A 21,920-nucleotide genomic window follows, 5' to 3' on the forward strand; every position below is an offset into this window, starting at 1 on the left:
ATAAATGCACGTTAGATAAAAGGCCACTGAAACCTGTGTTTGTCCATTACTCATACGACATAACAATTACAAATGACACGACTTGCACATCTTCTTTTAACTCAAACGGTTTGCTGTTCATAGAGATATAGCTGCACAGTTTTTCCTGCACCAAACAACACTGGCTGACAATGTAACTCATGTCAGATTACTGACTTAGAGCTATTTAATGAATATGCGTGTTATCTCGGAGTGGTGATATATAATCTTCTTTGTTTTGGTCTAATTCATCAGGTCAGCCTGTTCCTTTTAAGTTGCACTTGAAAGAAATTTTGTCTCTACTGTGTCATTAATTTCCAAAATATCATCCTCTCATAGGCTGTTGTTCACGTCATTTGAGAATCGCTTAAAAATGACAATTTTAAACCCCCCTGTGGTTGTTTCATAGCATGTTTACACCATTCCTTGTGTTTTAAATGCCACACTGCATTTGCCATCCAATAAAACAGGGAAAAAACTACAATTTCATTTTATAAAAACAGCTATGTGGAAACTATTAGACTATACAGAGATAGTCTAATAGTTTCCACAGAGCCTGAGTTAGAATATTCCTTTATTCCTCTTTGATTTTGGACATTTTCCTGAGTTCAACTTTTACACATCATTGATTGAAGTGAATAACCCTGGCCTACCTCACATCGTTTTAAGTTCTTTGAAATGTATAAAATCATATTTTAATGATATTTTGTGTGATTTGGCTCTGAGAGGGAAAAGCCATTACAACCTATAGAAAAGCCAACCACACATGAATCAACTATTTTGCTTTTCTTGTTTCAGAGGATAAAGAAAATGCCATCATCACCTAGCAATTCATTCACATGACAGCCTATTTCTGCTGAGAATGAATGAACAAAAAAATGCAGTACTGCTCTATTTGTGGTAAACGGCAAAGTAAAATACTTTCAAAACACGTGAAAAAAACACGTGAATTGCATTTATCATGCAAGAAAATTCTGTGCAGATACTAAATAAATGTCTGCCTTTAATAAGAAGAAAAAAGATTTTTGCGGAAGAGCAACAAGAATGAAGAGAGATTTCTATTTACTAATCTGACCTGATGCAAGCTGCACAAATTAGCATGCCCGCCTTACCTGGAAAAAAAAGCATGACCTTCAAGTTTTCAGATGGCACAAAATTAGTTTCAACCACAGTGTGTGAGATGCCAACCACCACACCACATCCAACTGCTTTTTCGTTACTTATATATTATACCATCTATGGAATGTACTTAAATATACTGAGATAGTTTAGTTATGTAAAAGTAAGGATGGATTTAGCTTTGTGGTTTTACGTGTAGCCAGGGAAAAAGTTCTTTAACCCTGCATTCATGTTTAATGGCCACCAGTGTGACTGACAAGTCATTAACCAATAAGTATGCAGTTTTCACAGTTAAACCCACTCCTTAAAAAAATATCAAGATGGAGATGGTGAAAATTTTCATGGGAATGGGAATTCAGAATCTAATGGGTCATATGAGAATGAGTACAGTCTGGCACATGTTAGATGAAAATTTATGAAATTTCAGAAATGGAATGTGTGCAGTTTTTTATTCATTATTGTGTGAGCAGCATGGTGGTGTGGTGGTTAGCAGTGTTACCTTATAGCAGGAAAGTCCTGGGATTGAACATGGTCTGGGGCTTTTCTGGAGTTTGCAAGTTCTACCTGCGCCTGTTAGGGTTCTTTGCTGGACTTCTGGCTTCCTCTCACAGGCCAAAGACTGTGAGGAAATTCAGAATAACTTCGGTTATTTTCAACTGGCTGTAGAGTGGTGACCTGTTCGTGGTGTACCCTGCCTCTCACTAGCAACAGCTCAACAGCTGGGATAAGCTCAATTTCCTTCGTGACTCTGTGGACAGATGTTAAAAGCTTATCCAAAATTGACATGAGGTTTCTTTTATACTTATTTCACATATACTGTTTATAAATGATGGACATAACTCATGGTTGAAAAGTGAAACCAGTGTAGTTGTATCTTAAGCCTGCATCCTTTGTAACAGTGAGATAGGGGTGATTCTTGTCACTGCAAAAGAACAACCAGGTTGTATAGAAGTCTATGGCAAAGAGCTCTCACTGCCACTGTCCACCTTCCTGATGGGTTTATGGGCTCATTAGTTTCAAGTCATATGAATACAACAGGAAGTTTTATATTTTTTACATTATGATAAATCATATGCCTATGAGCACACAAAGTGCCTTAGTTTCTCTGTCAGCGCAATTACGTCAGGTTTCCAGAAGTAAAAATTGTAACCATGACCCGCTCATCTTCTCACTTCACAAACAAATTGGCAATATCACATCTTTTATACACAGTGAGTGCTATTACTGTTCTTATCTTCTGTGTGTTTCCATCGCATCCATAGATTTGGACTTCTTAAAGCAGAACTCCATCACAAGCAACAGCAGCATAAACTCAGATTTTTCCAGTTTTTTTGAGAAAAATAAAACGTAATAATGCTACGTCTTTTAAAAAAAACCCACAATTTTTATTTGTTATTTAACGGCAGATTCGTCAATACATTAATTATACATTAATGTATACAATTAATACATTGATTAAAAAAAAAGATGATCAGGATAAAACTTTTGAACACATAGATTTACATTTATATGTTCAAATACAAAATTAAGGAGTAAAATTATCACCAACTGATGCTTTAAGCATTTCAGGGGCACAGTCCAGCTTCCACAGTCATTATGATTCCACCAATGTGAGCAAACACAAATGTAATTTAGACACCAGAAATATTATTTCAATTCAGCAAAATAAATATACATAGTGGAATTTAATAAATGCTGCCAGTCTTGTACTTTTAAAAAACTTTTAAAGAGAACTCTCTCGGTGAATATATTTGCAGTATTAATTTCAGCATTATTTTCTTGTGCAACTGTCGGCATGACAGTTACACAACTGTAACTGTCAATTTTCAGGAGCCTTGTTGAGCTGAACTTTTTTTTTTTTTTTCATTCTTAGCTTTAACTGAAAGATGAAAAATTGTCCTCTTCAATGTTCCCTTTCTGGTTACAAAATGTGACAGTGATGCCAAGGGAAAGTTATCAATCACTGACAAATAATACGTGAACAACCAACAGGCAGAAACGTACGCTCAAAGAGTGAAAGTGGACATCTAGAACACTTCAGAGAGGCTTAAGCTGATGAGGGTGTAGCTTTTCATTTCAGGATGAAATAATGATGGAAATAGGCTCTCCTAGGGTTGATTTTTAACAGTGCAGATGCACACTGCACCAGCAGCACACACTGCAGCAAGGGCTGTAACTACTGTAGAGATGAAGAGGGGAACCATTATATACTGTAAGCGCACATTGAGCTGGAGTAACAATTAAGGAGTTTATTAATTCATCAGTTATCCCAGGCCACCCAGTGGAAACGACTTATGCTCACAGACTGTGACAGGAATCTGTTTATTATCAGCATGTTAACTAATTAAGGTTCTCAGATGCCCATTAAACTTTATTAAGGTCCATAAACCAGTTGACTTGTGTAAGATCTATTAGGAGAGCACATGTAGGAATTTTGTTTTTTACGCTTTGAATTTTGAACGAGTGCATTTTAACACAAATCCAATTATCTGCAGGTTCAGAAACATATTTGTTTTCGAGTACTATGCGCGCTTACAGTACAATATCTGCAGTCGCCACTGATTCATTCTTAACACTTTCCATGGTTGTGTGGAGGCACTCAGCACTTGGTTAAGGTCAGGGAGAGATTATGGTCTTTGTTCACTATAGAAAAAAGGCAACAGAGACATGAAGCACGATTTACTTTATTCACATTTGACCAAAGCCATAATCTTTCCCTTACTGCAGTATCTAATTTCTTTTTTTTTCTATTTTTTTCTTATTTTCTTTTTTGTCCTCTGGGCAGAAAAACGAACACACTGTAAACATAACACTGACCTATGCCGTCATCGTAGTTGATTTCGTGAGCGTTTTGGCACACAGTTGCCAGTGAATTAAACAATTAAGCAAATCGAGCGCAGCACTAGTCCTCATTTAAAGTCATGCTTCTGGCCACCTGACATATTTAAGTCTACCATCTTTCTTGATTTTTGCTCTGCTTTGGTTCTCCATTAACTCTGGGTTAGCAGTGGTGCCTTGACGCATTGGATGAGGCACAACTGTACTTCTTGATTATGCTATTATCTTGACTATTTAGCATGGTCAATTTAACAAACATCATGCATTTACTTAAAAAAAATAGTCCTTTATTTAAAATTCAAATAAAAGACAAAAAATAAAGGCATAGAGTTGGTTCGGGATACCAGGATCTCCTACAGGACAGAATAGGGAGTGTTTTTGACCATAAAGCCTTTCTTGTAAAGGCAACCGGCCAGAAGCTTCCATCACAAGATATAAGAAGTTACACACAGGGCACAACAAAAGGCCCAGGCAGCAGAGGATTTCTGCGCCTTCTGAGATCTGCGCGGTAATCACAGGAAGAGTGATGGAAAGCTGAAGCAATCAACCGCCACCTCGGCTGCACACTGCTGAAAGCAGATTGGTTGAGAGAGCCTTGGAGACAAAAGCAGCTGAAAGCAATCATTAATGGTCCTTCTGCTGACTCACCTAAAGAAACCTTTAAGGACTTTTACTTCTTCCTATTGTTGACTAAAAGCTCTTGTTTCTTAATTTAAGCTTGTGCTGAAATAAACAGCACGAAACTTTTGGCTTCTAAAGAGGGTCAAAAGCAAAATACCACCAAACAAAAGGAGAGCTTCACAGCAAAAAGATTAATGCAAAAGAATTGTTTTATTAGATTTGTCTTGCTTTCATTGTGGTTGAAAGCCAAATTCCTACCTGAAATAAGTCTGACTGCCCGGCGTAACTGAACACGGAAAAGAAAGTGTCCTATTAAAACAGTTGGCATGAATCATATTTCCCTGACAAATGTGTTTTATTCTGTTTTCGCTTGTTGATCGATTAAGTTTAGCTACCAAAACTCAGTTAGGTATAGAAAAACATCATGGTTTCACTTTTAAACAAGCCCCTGTGACCTGATGCGTCACTACACCAAAGGACACCCTGTACTTATCTCACAACTTGAGCGTCAATGTGCCAGGAATGAGATCCGACTGAAAGCAGACTCCTCACATTTTCTTTGCGTGTCCTTTCAATCAGTTTGTTTTTGCTTATTTGTATGTTTTGTGCTCATTTTGTATCTTTTTGTGCTACTGTGGTTTAGCTGCATGTCTTTGTGGATCATTTGATCTTTTTCTCTTCATGGTAATTTAAAGCCCTTTGTGGTAATTTTCTGTGTTCGTGGGCCTCGTTTAGTAAAATTCTGAAGGTTAAGCCTGCGAGGTGATGTGGCTTGTGGCCACTTCAGCAATTTTTAAATCAATTTTAAATTACTTTGTTTGATTAAGGAATTTCCAATAGCATTGTTTTAGGCAATCGGTGACCTACATTACTGCTATCCCTCACGTATCCTGGAACAATTAGGTCCAGAAAAGACATTCCCCATTACTTAGCAATACAAATACTTGGTTGATGACAAGCTACACAGGTAACAGGCATACGGTTTACTCTCAAAAGGCAGATGTCTTTGAATGCAACCGCTGTCATGGGAAAAAACATCAGTATGCTAAACATATTCCGACAAGTGAAAGTCTGAAAAGTACTTTTGAGATGTTTTAGTGTTCCTCTCTGAGGCTGCTTGAGTGACAGGAACATACAGTAGCGATAGGGAACATTTCAAGTCTCTCTTTCATCTGGACGGGGACACAGCACTTCCAGCGAACGTGAACCATTTCCAAAGTCTTATTTTCCTCTCTATGTTGGGATCCATTTCCATCTATCATTTTTCAACATTTTGGCAAGATCCAACTGATGCAGCAGCAATGTTTTGATTATACTGTGACAACACATTATGAAGAAGTCAGTGAGCTTACAATCTTCTTTTCTTTTTTTCTTTTTTCTTTTGTTTTTTTCTTTTTTACAGAGGGAACACAAGAAAGCCAGAAAATGTTGAGTATTGCCATCCACCAACTAGGTTTCCTTTCTCCAGCTTTAGGTAGACTTTGTCCTCTTTTTCAAGATAGAGCAGAACTCCATTAGTGGCTGCCTCGCGAGTTACATCTTTGTCACCCGCAAAGGCAGAGATGACTGGTTTCCCATTCAACATCAAGTTCACCTGGATGATCCAACAGAAGTAACAATTAGCAAGAGTACAGCAGGAAAAACGGAATCTAAGATGTGGGTCAGCATAGTTTATTTCTTATTTGTAATTATGTCACTTGACCTCTTACATGGAGACGGTAATGTTAAACCCACTATACAAACACTTAAGTGCACTTACTGTGTACAGAGTGGAAGAGGGAGGAAAATAAAGTCTTTTCTCCTTTTTTTTTTTTTAACCCCTTTTGCAGCAGTGAGTATTTTTTAAAGGCGACATTGAGATGTACATGATATTATATCTGCATGTGTTTTATAAGGTAGCTACAGTGGCTAACAAACAGTGCAAAATTGACTTTAGGAGCACTTCGCCTTTTGGATCGCTTTATCCTCTAATGTTTTTAGCACCTCGTCATGTGTCAATCAGCACTATCATTTTTGTGTTAATGGTAGTTGCTGCAACCATCAAGGAACTGTTGCAAAGTTAAATAAAGTTAACTTTATTCAAAAGCTGACTTTCTTCTAGAGTTTAGCTTGGGACTGGTCTGCTTTGCAATTATCACTCAATGCCACTGAATGTCATTGATTGTCTGTGGTCAATCGTCTTTAAATATGAAGATGGTAATTATGGCAGATATATGCTGATTAGTGAGATAAGAGGGCTACCTACACATTACACCTACAGGAGCGGCTCAGCCCTGGAAACCCATACCACAAAGCTCCCCGCAGATTTTTTATTTTTTCCCTTTTGCCTGTCCCGTTTGGCTCTTTTGCCATCAGAATTATTGTCTAAAGGCGAAGAAAGATGCCCAACGGATGCCCGGCAGATTTTAATGCCAGACGAGGTTTGAAACTCTGCAGTTACTGAGTCAGTGTGTTGGTGGCTTTTAGGCACCATTATAACTCAGTCATTTAAATGGTTTGTTGTGATTCCTAAATGCTTCCACTTTTTAATAATGCCACTTAAAGATGATTGTGGAATATCTTGGAGGGAAATTTTTTCACAAACTTACCTTTTTCCACAGCAGCATCCTATCGCAGTATTCAAATTCAGTGAATTCTGTAGAACGACTCATTCTTTGGCAAATGTTTGTAAAGGCAGACTGCACGGCTATGTGTTTGATTGTATACGCTTGTGACAATGGCAGTGAAAACACTATTAAGAGGTCTGGTCCAATACTTTTATCTGTATAGCTTATCTGTACTTTGTGTCAACGTAATATTGCACAGCTTTGATATAATGTATAAGTGAACCTGATTAAAATACTAATTTGTTAAGTGACGAGATCATTTTAGAAGCTAGCCAACTAGCGTTTCTACTTAAATGTAAACGCTAGTTCGTTATTTCGTGAGGAAGTTTTCAAGCAACAGTTTCAATAAGCAAGGACGCTACAGTCTGCTAGCTACAATTTAGTTGAGTCTGTTTTGCGCTAGTTGATGATTAGTAGACTTCATTTCCAAGGTAACATTTGCTATTGTTGCTCACTGTTGTCACTCTATTGGAGTGGAAGACTTCTTAAATGAGGCATCAGAGAGCCAGAATTAACATCATATTGTTCTGACATAAAAGCAGTCTACAGGCTCTGAGAGAAGTTACGTTACTACTCATCCATACACTGACAACTGGCAAAGCACTTTATATAAGGAAAATTCTCTGTAGTGCTCTATTGAAAAAGTAAAAGGTATCAAATACCCCACCAAAACTCAAAAAGAGACAATTACTCTTCAAAGTAATGAAATAAAGGAGTAAAACATTAAAAATGTTCAAATTAGAAAAACAAAACTTTTAGCAACATTAATTTTTCTTTTGCTTTTACAAGAACGCTGGCTTGCCAGTAATGCAAACTCGGGTGTTACTAACTCTCAAACAACCAAAATTGTAAGGGGGAAGAAATGCTGCACTAGTTTCCTGTTTTCTGTTCTAAGCAGCATCGCTGGGGGCAAAGGAACATCAAGCAAATTGGTTACAGATGTGCTCATAGACACATGAATTTTGCCTATCAGAATCCTCCAAAAAAGCAAAATTGTTATCGCACCAAAGAAAATCATGTGTGCTGATGGGGATAAAATCTCTTCCTTAAAATCATCTTCATCATAATACTTTAATGGAGGAATCACTAGGTGAGATAGTGTGATCCAGATTAACCTAAAATCAGAATTTGACAGCAAATTACTTATTAAGAAGCTTCAAACTGAGGCAATACAAAGGCTCGTGATACTAGTGAAACAAATGCACTGACATGGGAATGTAGCACGTGTATCTGAGAAAACCAAGAGCAGCAATGATGCATATCACCAACTACTGTGTGTTACCTTCCTAGTTCATTTTTTTTTCACTTTAGCTACTTAATATTCTTTTCAAGGCGGATGAACTTTGGCATTTGTACAATTAAATATTTGCAGAGGTAATTGTATTTTAAGCCATTATATTTCAACATGGTCATTTTAAATTCAAATGAAATTCTCGTTAGTTAGTCACTGAAAATATAACCTTGGCATCGAGCAGGCTTATTCAAACCTTTAACCTAACACATTTTTTCAAGTCATATCAGTATGAAGTGTTTGTGCTTTTTGTTTAATGTGTGTGGGTGTGGAAATGCGGTGGTGGTGATTCATGGAATAAAACAATTAATCCAATCAATGAGGTTTTGATAGTGAGACAGCATTTTTTTTTTCAAATGTCGCTGAATGTTTTCTATTGCAGATTACATGCAAAAATCTATTAAATAAATAAGTAAATAGAAATAATTATCTTAAAATGAATTTTAGGTCCACCTTGCCTTCATTAGTAGTTGTTCGTAGTATTAGTTTGTGCCAGTGCTTTTCTATTGAGATTTTGTGTGATGGGATTTGGAGTCAGTGGTAGTGTCCGAATAATAAATTGGAATAATAATGCAATTTATTGTTTTCCCTTTTCCAGAAGTAAGGTGTTCTTCCCTGCGCAAATAATTTCTTTATTGTCCCAGAGAAAGATATTTTGTCCTAGCCAGACACTGAAATGGGGTTTTACAATTGAGTCAACTGCACAGATGTGTAAAATGAACATAAAGTGATACCTGTATGGTTTGGCTCTGGTACACTTTAATCACGTGGAAGTTAAAACTGTAGACTCCTTTCCTCGGGGACAGAAATACTGATTCAAATGTGAAGTAGTTTCCTATATTCACAAGAACCTGTGAAAGGAGGGAGGAAACAAAGAATGCGACAAAGGTGTTTATATACTCAGCACTTCAATAAAGGTTTTAATTTCAAATGGGCTTTGGGATTAAATATTTAAATAGGACATCAGCCAAGCACACTTCACTGTTGTGGCTACCAGGTCGCTTTCCTGATCAGACACAAAGTGAGTGTGACACACTTCAAAAAACATTTAATTCATGCTTCCTTCTCGAGAGACCTAAACCTAGCAAGTGAATTTCCAACTCCACAAAAACACAAGTGATGCGTAAACTAGATGATAGCCGGAACCCAACAACAGATTTTATAGATTAATTCCACTTTGCAGCAACAAAAACAAGAGAATTTCTTTTGTTCAGGTTTAAAGTGACTGAGAAACTATTTCTATTAAGATACAAACAGTAGAAATAACATTGGCTACTTCTGTATGTTAAAAACAATTCAAAATGAACACACTGGTATATGAAGGAGATATTTTCATCCTACGGTCATATAAACATAGAATATTTAAAATAATATGGAATGTGAACTTGACTGGGTTATCGCTGTAGGCATGAAAGGCTCCTGCAGAATCTCATACACTTGAATTCCACCTGTTAAGACTCAGCCAGGACCTTTGACATGGGTTGCTTTCATGGCAACAGCATGCATGATCCACACCAATCATATCTCTGGTAGTGCAGTATGACACCAAAAGATCACGTTATGTAATGTCATGTAAATGAGAGGGCAGAGGATCAGTTGTGTGATATGGTTACAAACACCTTACACTGCCCACCGATGCATGACTAATAGAGTTCTTGTTGTTTTCGCTGCTGCTTGATTTGTTTGGGTGTATTTATGTAGGTGAATGTGTGGATGGCGCGCGTAGTCGAGTGCGCGCGTGCGTGGCGGGGGTAGCTTGAGGCAAAATGATGGGTGCGTGTTCAGGCTCTGCAGGATGCCCGCCCTCAAACATAATCCAGTCACTTTCAAGCCTGCTTGCGTGTGATTATGTGCACTTGAACGGTGTCCACATGCCAACCGATGCCACCAGAAACCAGCTTCAAACTAAACTGAGCTGCAGCTATACTTAAAGCTGCAAACATGTTCTGTCAAAGTCAAAACTGGGCTTAAAGATAAATATTTGTACTAAAACAATAGACCCAAGTACCTTCGTTCATAGGGAAATTTTATGGAAAAGACAGGAAAGATTTTGAAAGTGCTATTAATATATATTTAACCACTTTTGTCATTAGTGTTGTTCATGAAAAAAAAAATAAAAAACAAAAAACGGTCCTAACCTGATCGAAGTAGATTATTCTTGTTTTGTTGCTCATTTCCGACGGTTCGTGGTTGTTGCTCCGGACTGCAGAGAAAGCCACCTTGGAGTTGGCGGCGCGCACCGAGATGCCGAGCGGAGAGGATGAAGCCTTCCAGTCCGTTGCCGGATTAGAGTCGCAGACCACGAGACATTTGCCCTCCAGGACGATCGGTTCCGTGTCATTCTGAGCTCTCACAACCTCAGAGATCACAGTCCAGCTGAGCATCAGTAGGAGTGAAGTAACCATGGCTCTTCTCTGTCTGTGACAACTGTGGCAGCGCAGATTCAGAGACCGTCTCCTGCACCACACAAGTTTCCGTGTCCCTCCACTGCTCTCCCCCGCTGCAGACGCGTCTGACGCTGTAAAATTCGCTTACTGGATCCAAAGATGTGCCATATCCAAGTGAAACACAAACAAAAAAGCAGAATCCCTTTAAAGTCTAAATCTTCTTTTGAAGAAACCCCCCACAAAAAAACCTGAAAAACACGAAAATCACCGATTGTTTTCTATGCGTCTCATTTTCAGGTAGACTTTATTAAAAGCTCGTGGATCAGAAAAAAGTAGACCATCCAGTGCGTGAGGGGATCAGTCGATAAATCGTCCATAGCCTTCACTCCCACTCCAAATAACCCGTCTGACAATATCTGTTCCGCAGTGATATGCTGCTTGTGTGCGCGCCCAGCCATCCACTTTACGCACGCACGTGTGCTAGAAGTTATAATTAACGGTCGCTGCGTAAATTCCCTAAAGCTTTCATTCCTCTATTTCCTCATTAAATAACCACAAAGCAAAGTATACATTCAACAAATGACCGTATTAATGATGAAAACTGAACAGACACTGAACATATATTGATAGTTCCTCCGGTCCTTTCCTCTGATCCAGAAACAAACTCCTTAAATAATTATCCCCAAACATATTTCTGATGATTTCACAGTTTTAAATTACTCTATGATGGAAGTACATCGCTGCATCTGTCACCAAGCAGGAGTTTCACTTCCCTGGTATCTCCCTGTCCACTCCGGCTGCAGGTTTCACTGTAATGTGGTGACTCATCATAATCTCATTGCACAGGTGGGCTGAATTTGACTCATGGTACTATGATCTTTCACATAAGTCATTGATGGGACTTTTATGTTGTTGCTATCATTCTTGAATCCAGCACTGTCTTCACTACTTGCAGCTTTAAAATAAAAAAAATAAACAAATATATTAAAAAAATGCAACTTATTTCTGGATCTGGAAGGCAAAAACATTCCACACCTACTTACAGACCTCTACTTTAATTTCACTAATTTTACCTGCATCTTTTGTGAGCTGAATGGCTGTTTTGATTTGGTATAACAGGATTTAGGCTTCATACATTTATCACTCAGCATCATCTGATGTAAAATTGTACTTGTCTGTCTTTGTATGCTGCATTAAATCAACAAGACACCCAAAGTGTCCTGAGAGAATATTGACAAGAGATTAGAGATGTGAGCACGTCACCTCTGTCCTTGTGTCACTATATGCTCTCCATAAAAAAACAGATCAATTTTAACGTCCTTCCTCTGACTTACAAAGTGTTACATGGCCTGTCTCTTTCAGTTTTAATTGAGCTTGCTGCACCTTAAAAGTCAACAATAAATCGCTTAGAGTTTCAGTTAGTTTCAAATTTTTCTGAGGAGAGGGTTCATAAGTCAAGTCAGGCTTTGCAAACTGATTAATTTAGCTACATGGATAAAGTACTATACAGAAAATGAATCAGTTGAGACCATTACAGACAGTAGCCTTGCAATATACCACAGTGCAATTGCTAGATAGTGAAAGATGTAGACAGTGTCATTAAACTAAAATAAGCCTGAATTCTAAAAAGCACATTTGGTTTTAGGCTTTCATTTGCTTTATCATTAAATCCTCGCTTATGAAAGCCGCTTTTTGATCTTTGTGGCTGAACAACGAGAGATCACAAGGTTGCACTGTTAAAAATGATTAAATGGTAAAATCAAGCAAGCATCCAACAACCAAATGGAGCTGAACCCTGACACAAATCAGCCCGCTCTAATAGACAATATGGTGACAAGTGTTTAACATATTAATGCTGCTTAAAAACAGAACATGCTGAGAGCTTGTCATTAACAGATTTCAGGTGCAAAGCACATGGAAAAAAGCAGATATTCATAATATTTGTTCTGCCAATGGAACACATGGAAAAAAAATATGATCTGGTTTTGTTTTGGACAGTTTTACAACACAAAAGAGCATGGTGACACCGTGTTTTTTTTTTTAAATCTGAAAACGCCTGAAATATTTGCTGTCTGGACTCAAAGCTGTAGATTTGTGAATGCAGATGAATCTGTCTTTACCTGTCAGGCATTTGGGGCATCAGTCCATTTGACAACCTGAGGACATCACTACCCTAACCTGAGTAGTAGCTGCCATTGTGTGAGATTTGTGTCATCACCAAGCTCTGACAAATGGTTGCGTGCCAAATGTCGTGCATGTCAATATGTTTCCATGGCAATGGAGTTTGCAGAGCTGGGAGAGGATGGCGTGTAATGTGCTAAGAACCACTTTCCTTTGAAATTTTTCACTAGGCAGCAAAGTTGTGCGGATTTTCTGTTGACAGACCGAGACTCCAACTTTAGCCATTAATACCTGAAGTGAATTTATGAACTAAAAGGAGCTTCGGGTTACTTTAGCATGATGAAAATTTTAATAAAGAGCTGTGAAATACAACTCCAGTGCATCATATTATGAAGAAAACATCGTTTGGTCTCTGGAGGCATTGTCCAATATTTCAGGGCTTCCGGTCTATCAGCAGGATATTTGGGCAAATGATTTGTGTTTTAACCAACAGCCACTGTTAACAAATGTAGATACATTATGAAAAAAGCACTTATTAAAATAAAGCTTCATTAGCCTTCTTAAACATGTTTGGTCAACTCAGAGTATAAACAGAAACCAGAAAACTTTCTGTACTCTGTTGCTCAGTTCTAAATATTCGTATGCAGATATCTTTTTATAGAGATTATGAAAAAAGCAACTGCAGATGCAAATGATCAGCATAAAGTCAGAGAATGTGCTGTGTATAGTCAAGCTTCAGTGAACTAAATATTCAAAGTACATCTGTGCATGTGAATGTTGTAAAAATCCCATTTCATGCTACTTTCTCCCCAAACTATTATTAATAATAATACAAATGCTGAATGTATAACACTGTCAGAGATGGATCAGCTGCCTAGGTGCCATATTTTTTTAAATTAAATTTAATCTTTACGTAATTTTAATTTAAAGTCATAGGTCTCTATTTTGTTGTCAAAAAATAAAGACTTGATGAAAGTGCATACTCTCATCTTTAATTCAAGATTAATTCGGATTAACCCTTTAAAGCCAAGCATATCATATTTGATACGTGTTTTTGAGACTTCTGCATCATCAAAAAATGATATAAATTTGACAGATTTTTAATAGCTAAATTGCAAAAATATGGTTAATGTAGCAAATGTGATACAAATTAAAACTTATATATGCAGATTAAAATTTGATATATTTTTTTTTATACATTTTGTCTAAAGGTTCAACAAACACTTCATTATGAAAAAATTAAAGATTTCTGGCAGTTATTCCATGGTTCAAGTTTTAAAGGGTTAACATAAGATTTTCATTGGGAATGACCAATGGACGAACAGGATTGGAAATGCGTATGTCAGAGGGTCAGCTCAGGTTAAGCAGTTTGGAAACAAAGTTAAAGGAAAAGCTGAGATGGGCAGTTCATATATTAAATAAAGGATGATTAGATAAAGGCAGATTACACAGAAGATGTAGTGCAGGAGGACACACAGATGGTTGGTATGACAAAAGGAGGATGAGGTAAGATGGAGTCAGCTGATCTGCTGCGGCGAAGAAAAAAACTGCATTTACTAGAACCTCTAAAAATTGGGAACTGTGTTTATAAATGACTATAGTTCTGAAACAGCAGTGATGTTTCTGCAGAAAGCCTAGTATGCTGTCCCTTTTCAATTCTTAATAAAGAATTGAAACGAATAATGGCATTGGCATCAATAAAATCCTATCCATATCCGCCTCCTTTTTATTCCATTAAGAATTTATGCAAAGGACATAAAAAAGCAAACAAACAAAAAAGAAAACCTCCCTGGGCTAATGATTTTGTTGGCTGCTTACTAAAGCAGACCTGTTGGCTTGTTTGTTAATGGAATTTCGAGTTCACACAGTTTATTAAAAATAAGCCGATGTGTTATTGTCTCATAAGTGTCCTCAAAGCGCCCCCTGTTTATGAAGCTCTTTACACATTGTGAATAAAACAAAAATGTCGGTGACACACAGTTAACGAGTTACAGTAGCTTCCTCTAGTTTGCACTCTCCATTCCCACATAGGTTAACGCTGTCAGGTAACTTTGCCACTGAGATGCAAAGCAGAGGGTGAATTTGAGTGGGCCTGTATCTAGAAGTAAATGTTCAATATATTTCTTTCTTGCAATGCCACATGACTCACAGTTGGATCACTTCGATAGTTTGGATCGGCATGAAAAGTCTCCTGGTTAAATCATCACAGAATATATCTACTTCTTTAAATACAAAGCCAAAGGTAAAGTCTTCACGTAAACATCCAGTCACCGAGCTTAAAGCTGAAGCTATCTTTGCGCAGGCTGTGCACACAAGTGACTGTGTGGATGTTCTCTCAGAGATTTGTGTTCGAAACGTCTTTGTCACCTCTCCAGTGTGAATTATTTGAATTAGAATTTTTCTTTTTATGAGAAGTGGAACTCATGATTGCTCTCATAATCCTTCTTTCACTTTCTCGCCACGATGATTTCTAAATTATTTTCGAGAAAATGAATTATTGTATATTTTGTTGGATATCCACGAAAAATCTTTTCAAGTGTCTCTGCCAGTGGAACAAAACCAAGACCTCCAAGGTCAAGAGACTCAAGGCCCCTTCTTTGTTCGCTGGGACATAATTGTAAATTTGATTGAAGAAGCATTTGAATGTGGAAATGTTGTGCAAAAAGAATCAATTTTTTGGAAATAACTGTATACAGCCTTTGTCTTTCACTCAGTCGTGTTTGGAGGGGGGGAATCACCAGCAGCTATTAGAGTACCTGTGTCTGACCTTGCTGTTCCCATCAGTAGTGACGGCCGTGCTCCTGCTGTGAAAAGCCCTTCACAATGGAACACACATAACATTATCTCAAACGTGTCATGTTGTAAATCAGTGTCAGGCAGAGATGAACTTTAGTAATTCAGTGTTAGAAAAACCTGACGAATCTAAAACACTTTTCATCAGTTTCAGCAGACCACGGTGCAACTAAACTCACCCTAAAGATGAGATGTCTCTACAAATGCTTAACCCTGTAAGACCCAGCCATCAAAAAATAGCCAGAAAATTTTTGTAACTGAGATGTTTATTAACCCTTGTCTTTATGCATGCTCAATCATCCAGGTAAGTAAATCCCAAAAGGTTGATTCTGTTCATCTGGATGTAGCGTTTTCAGTGGGAGAAACGTTTCGCCATTTTTTGTATCGCATTTGATACATTGGGGTTTTTTTGGCAATTTTTTGTTAACAACGTTGTTAATTTTAGGCCAAAGAAGAGTTTTGTCCATAACATTTTGAAATTATGGCAAGTATATATATTGTTGATGAGATAGAGGTCTCAGAAACTCATGTAGCAAATATGATACGAAGGGTATTATAGGGTTAAATTACATTAATATTTTACCTGTCCCCTACAGCAATTGTTTCCTTTTTAACAAATGCTGTCTATAGGGGACTTAAATTGTTACATTATCAGACATGGAAAAATAAATTTAAAAAAAAAGTCCCACCAGTGGGTCTTTAAAAATGTCTCTAAGGAACTTAATTAGTCGTTAAAAGGAGTGAATGTACTCTGAATTTAAGCTACTGTATTGACACTTGTGAACAGCCCTGTCGCACACAAGGAACCACTTTGTTACTCTTCAGAAAAGTTCATGTTCATTTGTCATTGCATATAATATAAAACTAATTAAGCATAAATATGCCACTTTTCAAAGTAATAAAATAGAGAGCAGGCCAGAGGCGATCAGGGATCTGAGCTGTCAGTCACTAACAGAGGCCGCCTGGGTCTGTCAGCAATCTTTTAACATTTGTCTAAGGATATTTTTCTGGGGTTGTATCAACAATTTAGGAGTATATGTCTCCAAATCAATATCAGCCAGACACACTATTCAGTGCTCTTGTGAGTCTTGAACCTTGTAAACTTAAAGCGAAATGTCTTCAGATTGCTCCTTCGTGGAGAAGTGGGATGCTATTATCAACCTGGATTTTCAGGTGTGTGGGGTTTTTTTTTTAACATGCAGAAAAAAACAACAACTTTCAAACCGCTTATTTTTTATCAAAGTGTGATTAAATGCACAGCATGTATCTCTCGATCATTAGCAGGCATTTGTTTAGGCCGTGTGACTCAAGAGTGCCTGCCTCATGTGCTTTCATTGGACACAACAATTTTTGTGTAAAAATAACTTTGATTAGCAGCAATGCCTGCTGCTCATTATAAAAACCCAACCCTATAATCGTAGTTTTTGTCCCTCTTGGTGCAGAACAAGAACCTTTTAACACCACAGTGAAATTATTGTTATTACCATGCGCACAGAGCTAGTTTCTGTGTTTTTTTTTAATGTTCACCTTTCTTTCAAGTGTATTTAGGTAGCGGAAATTCTTTAAAAAACTATATTGCACTTAGCTGTTAAAGCCCCATCATGTTGGATGTGTGTGTGTATGACTTACAGAGTAAATGCTTAAAGGGTTTGAGTGTAATAAGAAAACAAGTAAATAACCCAAGAAACAAACTAAATGACATTGCATGATAGAAATCTATGACAAAATGACCCTGCTTCTCACTTTGTGACAACAGTAAGGCTTCTCTAATAGGTTCACGTTGTCAATCACTGTTTTGAAGTCTTATTGAAGTCAACAAGATTTCATTGCTGAAAGACCGACAATAATTCAGGCTAAACTTTGGGTATACTTTGTGAGTGTTCAGCTCAGAGTGTCCAGAGGCGTAAAATAATGACGATTTGTCAAGTCCCGCGGCGTTTCTGAGCAACACAAAAGGTGTTTACCCGACGCTTTCTTATTCTACGCGTCGGGTTATGGATGAAATCCAGTAGAATGACGCTCCCATGGTAATTCACGTGTATTCCAGCCCTAACCCTAACCTGATCCCTAACCTTAACCAGCACTTTAATGACGTTAGATAGTGTTTGCATGTTTCCTCATTTTTTTGATCTCGTAATATAGGGACGTGTTGGGTCCCCGGAAGCGTAATCGACGATTTGTCACCTAGCATAAAATTTTATGCTTTGATAGTGAGAACGTGTTGGAGTGTCTACCATATGCCAACGCAGAGCCTCTCAGTTTCTTAGAACCACCTTTTCTATGAGTTTTTAAAAAAAAATAAATAAATAAATAAATGTTTGTGCTTTCATAAACCATGACTCAGAACAGGAAGTCTTAATCTATCCACTGGCAGCACTGGAAGCCCAAACATTGGCCACAGTCCCCAGGGGCTAAGTTGTCAGGCAAAAGGGGATGGGTTATCAGATTAGTATGCCAGCAGACAGTTTTTAATCTCTTGATAAGAAAGGCTTGCACATAATCATAGCTTCCACCCTGATCTAAAACACACCTGTACTCTCCCTTGTTACTCTGATCTCACACATCTCATTTTCCTCGCAATGTAAGCCCTTAAAACCTCTGGAGATAATTCTCAGAAGGTTTCTGATATAAGTGACACGTTTCACATTAGAAAGTCATTTGATCCAGTATTAACATAAAGTATTGATTAATGCAGCTTTAAAGTTTTAGGCAGGTACACAGAAGCCGCCGAGATGTGACCCTGAACAAGTTTACTTTTGGTCCAATGCGAATTTGTTTTATTCCCTCTGCTGCCAATTAAACAGGCGGCGTACTCAGACTCAACTTTCCCAAAATAGAACTGCGGTCCAACATGGCACCACAAAACAAATTTTCACAGCATGTGCCTCTGCTAACATTTTAAATGGATTTACACCATGTCACCGCAGTGCACAAACACGGAGGAAGTCACCGTGATCCAGTGGACAAACCTCTGTAACAATGCCTCCTCCTGTGGAAACAGTCAGAGGAGAGAAAGTAGGTCTGAGGGATTCAAGCAGTACAAACTACAGACTCTCAAACAAATGTGAAGCTTTGTTTTCTGAAAGAAAACTGTTGCCAAATTGTTTGTTGTTGCAGCAGCAACAACAAAATGAATAATGAACACCTTCACACGGGCGCCTGTTAATGAACTTTCTCCACAGGAGTTCATAGGTAAAGAGTGCCTCGCTTAAACCAGGATTTAAGATTTATATATATTGTAAACAGAATTTAGTTCTACAGCGCTGTGCAAAAGTCTTGAGCCACCCCATTTCTTTATACTTTGCTAAGAAAATGGGAAATAGGCCCGTGATTTAGGAAAACATGCGCAATCATCTGTGTAAATATAGTGTGTAAGGTAAAAACAGATTGATTGAAAGTCAATATTTGGTATGACGACATTTATTCTTCAACATAGCCTGAACTCCTTTAAACAAGCATTCTTTTAGTCTTCAGGAATAGTTATTCAAAGCTCTTATTTGGGTGTTGGCTGCTTTTGTTTTGTTTTCTGTCAAGATGATCCCACAGGTCTCTGGGGAGGTCAATACATGACTGATAGTGTGTAGGCTTTTCTGTCCATGTATGTTTTCACTGTATTGTATTGGATTTAAGCCCTGTGGGAGTGTCCCCCCAAGAGGGACAATGGACCCCCTAATGATCCTCTACCCAATCACAGCCCTGTGGGGGGGACACTTAAATCTGGATGACTGAGAACCTTAACAGACGTTTAAGATCATTGTTATGCTGAAAAATTAAGCTATTGTGTCACTTCCCTCGGCCTTTTCTCCCTGTTTCCCTTCTTTAAAAATGGCTTCTTGAAAGCCACCCTTCCACTGACACAGTTTCTGATGAGGCTTCATTAGACAGTAGATGGATTGTCAGATTTTTCATGTTTCTTAAAAACATTATTTTCCATAGGCAGTTATTTTAGGTCTGACTACTACTACTACTTTTGTCCTTCCCTTGTCCAGATTCCTTCATTTCTTTAAACACGAGGTACACCACATGAAATATAATTCAACTAAAGAAATGGGAAGAAACAGTGTGTTAAATGAGTTCTTTGCTAAGTTGTTTATTTTGTAGACATAACACTCATTCATCCTTTGACTTGGGTGTCTTTTTTATGCTTGAATGATTCGTAGATCGGTGTTAAGTGGCTTAACAAACAAACAAAAAAAGGATTCCTCTGAAAATTGTCAGATACAAGGAATGCACCAAAAAAGCAGCCACTGTCCAAAGTAAAACTTTGAATGACCTTCAGAAAGCCTGGAGAGCTATTGCTCAATACTACTTTTAAAAAGATCCAAGAAAATCTGTTTCCTTGGAAGCAAAATATGAAGAAAACATAGGTGGTTCAAGATTTTTGCACATTACTGTATCTTAGATGTCACATGGCTGAAGGGAATAATAGTTGGGAAAAAATGTCCAATCATTTACATTGCAGTTAGGATTTTTTTTGCACAGCCTTTTAAATCCCACAACCCAAACTCAGGTTAAATGTCTGTTAAATGAATGAAAGCTGCAGAAACACAAGGTTATAACAAGGGTGGAAAAAAATATAGTTAATATATTTATCTTTTAGTTTTTAGAACTAAAACTAATTCAGAGCAATAAAATAGAAGGCCACATAATCTGAAATAACTTTTAGTATTGATTTTTTTCTATATGCTAAATGTTATGAGATTTATCAGTTTTCGATTTCAAATGCAATACAAGAGCATGAAGTGAAGAGCACAAAAACACAAAAGCCAGTTACAATTCTGTATGAAACAAAAGCTGCATGAACTAAATATTTTATAAAGCCGTTTTGTATGTTTCCTGCTAATGAATCACCCGTTTCTACAGATACAGTTTTAATTAAAATAATTGGTTTCTCCTTTTAGAACGGAAAAATATGCAACTTTTCCATCTCAGCGAGGGGTCTTCTTCATTATGCCACCACCGTTCACAGTTATGGGTATAAACAGTGTTTTTTTCTGTTAACTGATTAAAATGTCAAACACACAAAGGCACATCAATCAGTTCCAACTGGCAATAAGAAGACCTTTCTTCTGTTTGAAAGCGAAATGTATGTTGCTGATCATGTTTTTAGGGGTTTTTTCACATAGCAGATGTGAATCACAGCCAGCCTTGGAGTTTCTAACAGAGAACCAGAACAGGCAATGTCCCCGACCAAAGAACAACCGAATGTTCAAAATAATCACACACCCAAAGAATGCCCACCTCCGCTGGCCTCTGATGAGTTGTTTTTAGGGGGTGGGGGTTTGTGCTTCTGCCAGCAAAGAGAGCTGTGAGTTTTCACAGCACACTTCAGCATCTGGGTGTTGGCTCCAACCAAGTGCTTTTACATCCTTCATTACTGATTTGTCTCAAAATAAATGTCAGTAAACACAAATCAAACCATGATATGATACGATGTGACATAAATCAGTTTGTATTCACAAAATTGATTTCCGTGACATAGTCAGTCTGTCAGGCTGTCCAGGGATAGGATTTGCTACAATGAATGCATTGTCCATTATCTAATAAAATATCTGTACAACTCAGGAAATATATATATTTAAAAAAAACAAAACTAAATCAAACCATCAGTTTGAAAAAACTAATTAAGTTACACTGTGTCATATAGTCCTGTACCTCAAACTTCTATAATTGTCACAACAAAGATGGATCAGTTTCATTTAGTAAGCAACACTGCAGTCTCTGCCCTCACTAATGTAAGTACTCTGTGCAATAACTCTATAACTCATACAGCTTCAGCATGTGCCCTTTTGAAGTCATGCACAAACTGACAAAGCAAGCCAAAGAGCTCCTGAGAGTCTTGATCCGCCGGTTCTCCAAATTTCACCTATGCAGAAGAGAAAAACAGGTTTACTGATTTATAAATGAATAAATAAATAAAATGAAAATAATGTGGCAGCAGTTACATCTTCCATGACCACAGGGCTTGTAAAAAAAATTGTTTTACAATTAACAACTGCAATCACTTTCATTTGTGAAGTGGTGCCTGGCCCGCGCATGTTCTTCTTAACAATAGTCTTTTGATTTAATTAGCTCATATGCTGCCTCAGCATGCATCCCAATCCTTGAGTGCCCTTATACAATGAT

The 21,920-nt window shown here is 37.6% G+C and overlaps 2 protein-coding genes across 2 annotated transcripts in view; both read right to left on the reverse strand.

Moving 5' to 3' along the window:
- Positions 1-2,519: 2,519 nt before the first annotated feature.
- On the reverse strand, positions 2,520-14,023 carry cbln4 (cerebellin 4 precursor). Its single transcript, XM_005918835.3, has 4 exons — positions 11,601-14,023; positions 10,632-11,027; positions 9,228-9,344; positions 2,520-6,190 (listed from the first exon to the last, which is right to left on the reverse strand). The coding sequence occupies exons 2-4, from the start codon at positions 10,896-10,898 to the stop codon at positions 5,993-5,995; spliced, it is 582 nt and encodes a 193-aa protein (XP_005918897.1). The 5' UTR covers positions 10,899-11,027; positions 11,601-14,023; the 3' UTR covers positions 2,520-5,992.
- Positions 14,024-14,225: 202 nt separating this feature from the next.
- Positions 14,226-21,920, reverse strand: part of LOC102313617 (formin-like protein 13) — a 56,285-nt gene continuing 48,590 nt past the window's right edge. The window contains exon 17 of the mRNA XM_005918952.3: positions 14,226-21,660. Coding sequence (XP_005919014.1) covers positions 21,559-21,660 — 102 coding nt within the window. The 3' untranslated portion in view covers positions 14,226-21,558. The remainder of the gene's footprint in view (positions 21,661-21,920) is intronic.

The sequence above is a fragment of the Haplochromis burtoni genome, unplaced genomic scaffold (genome assembly GCF_018398535.1).
Source record: "Haplochromis burtoni strain Fernald_Lab_line unplaced genomic scaffold, NCSU_Asbu1 Contig_31, whole genome shotgun sequence".
Classification (NCBI taxonomy): domain Eukaryota; kingdom Metazoa; phylum Chordata; class Actinopteri; order Cichliformes; family Cichlidae; genus Haplochromis; species Haplochromis burtoni.

What these genes read in the sequence shown, in the direction of transcription:
- cbln4 (XM_005918835.3), bottom strand. Translation starts at nt 10,898, where the DNA reads ATGGTTACTTCACTCCTACTGATGCTCAGCTGGACTGTGATCTCTGAG. An exon ending in GAATAATCTACTTCGATCAG is followed by an intron (nt 9,345 to 10,631) that starts GTTAGGACCGTT and finishes CTCCTTTCACAG; the next exon opens with GTTCTTGTGAATATAGGAAA. An exon ending in ACCAGAGCCAAACCATACAG is followed by an intron (nt 6,191 to 9,227) that starts GTATCACTTTAT and finishes TGGATCATCCAG; the next exon opens with GTGAACTTGATGTTGAATGG.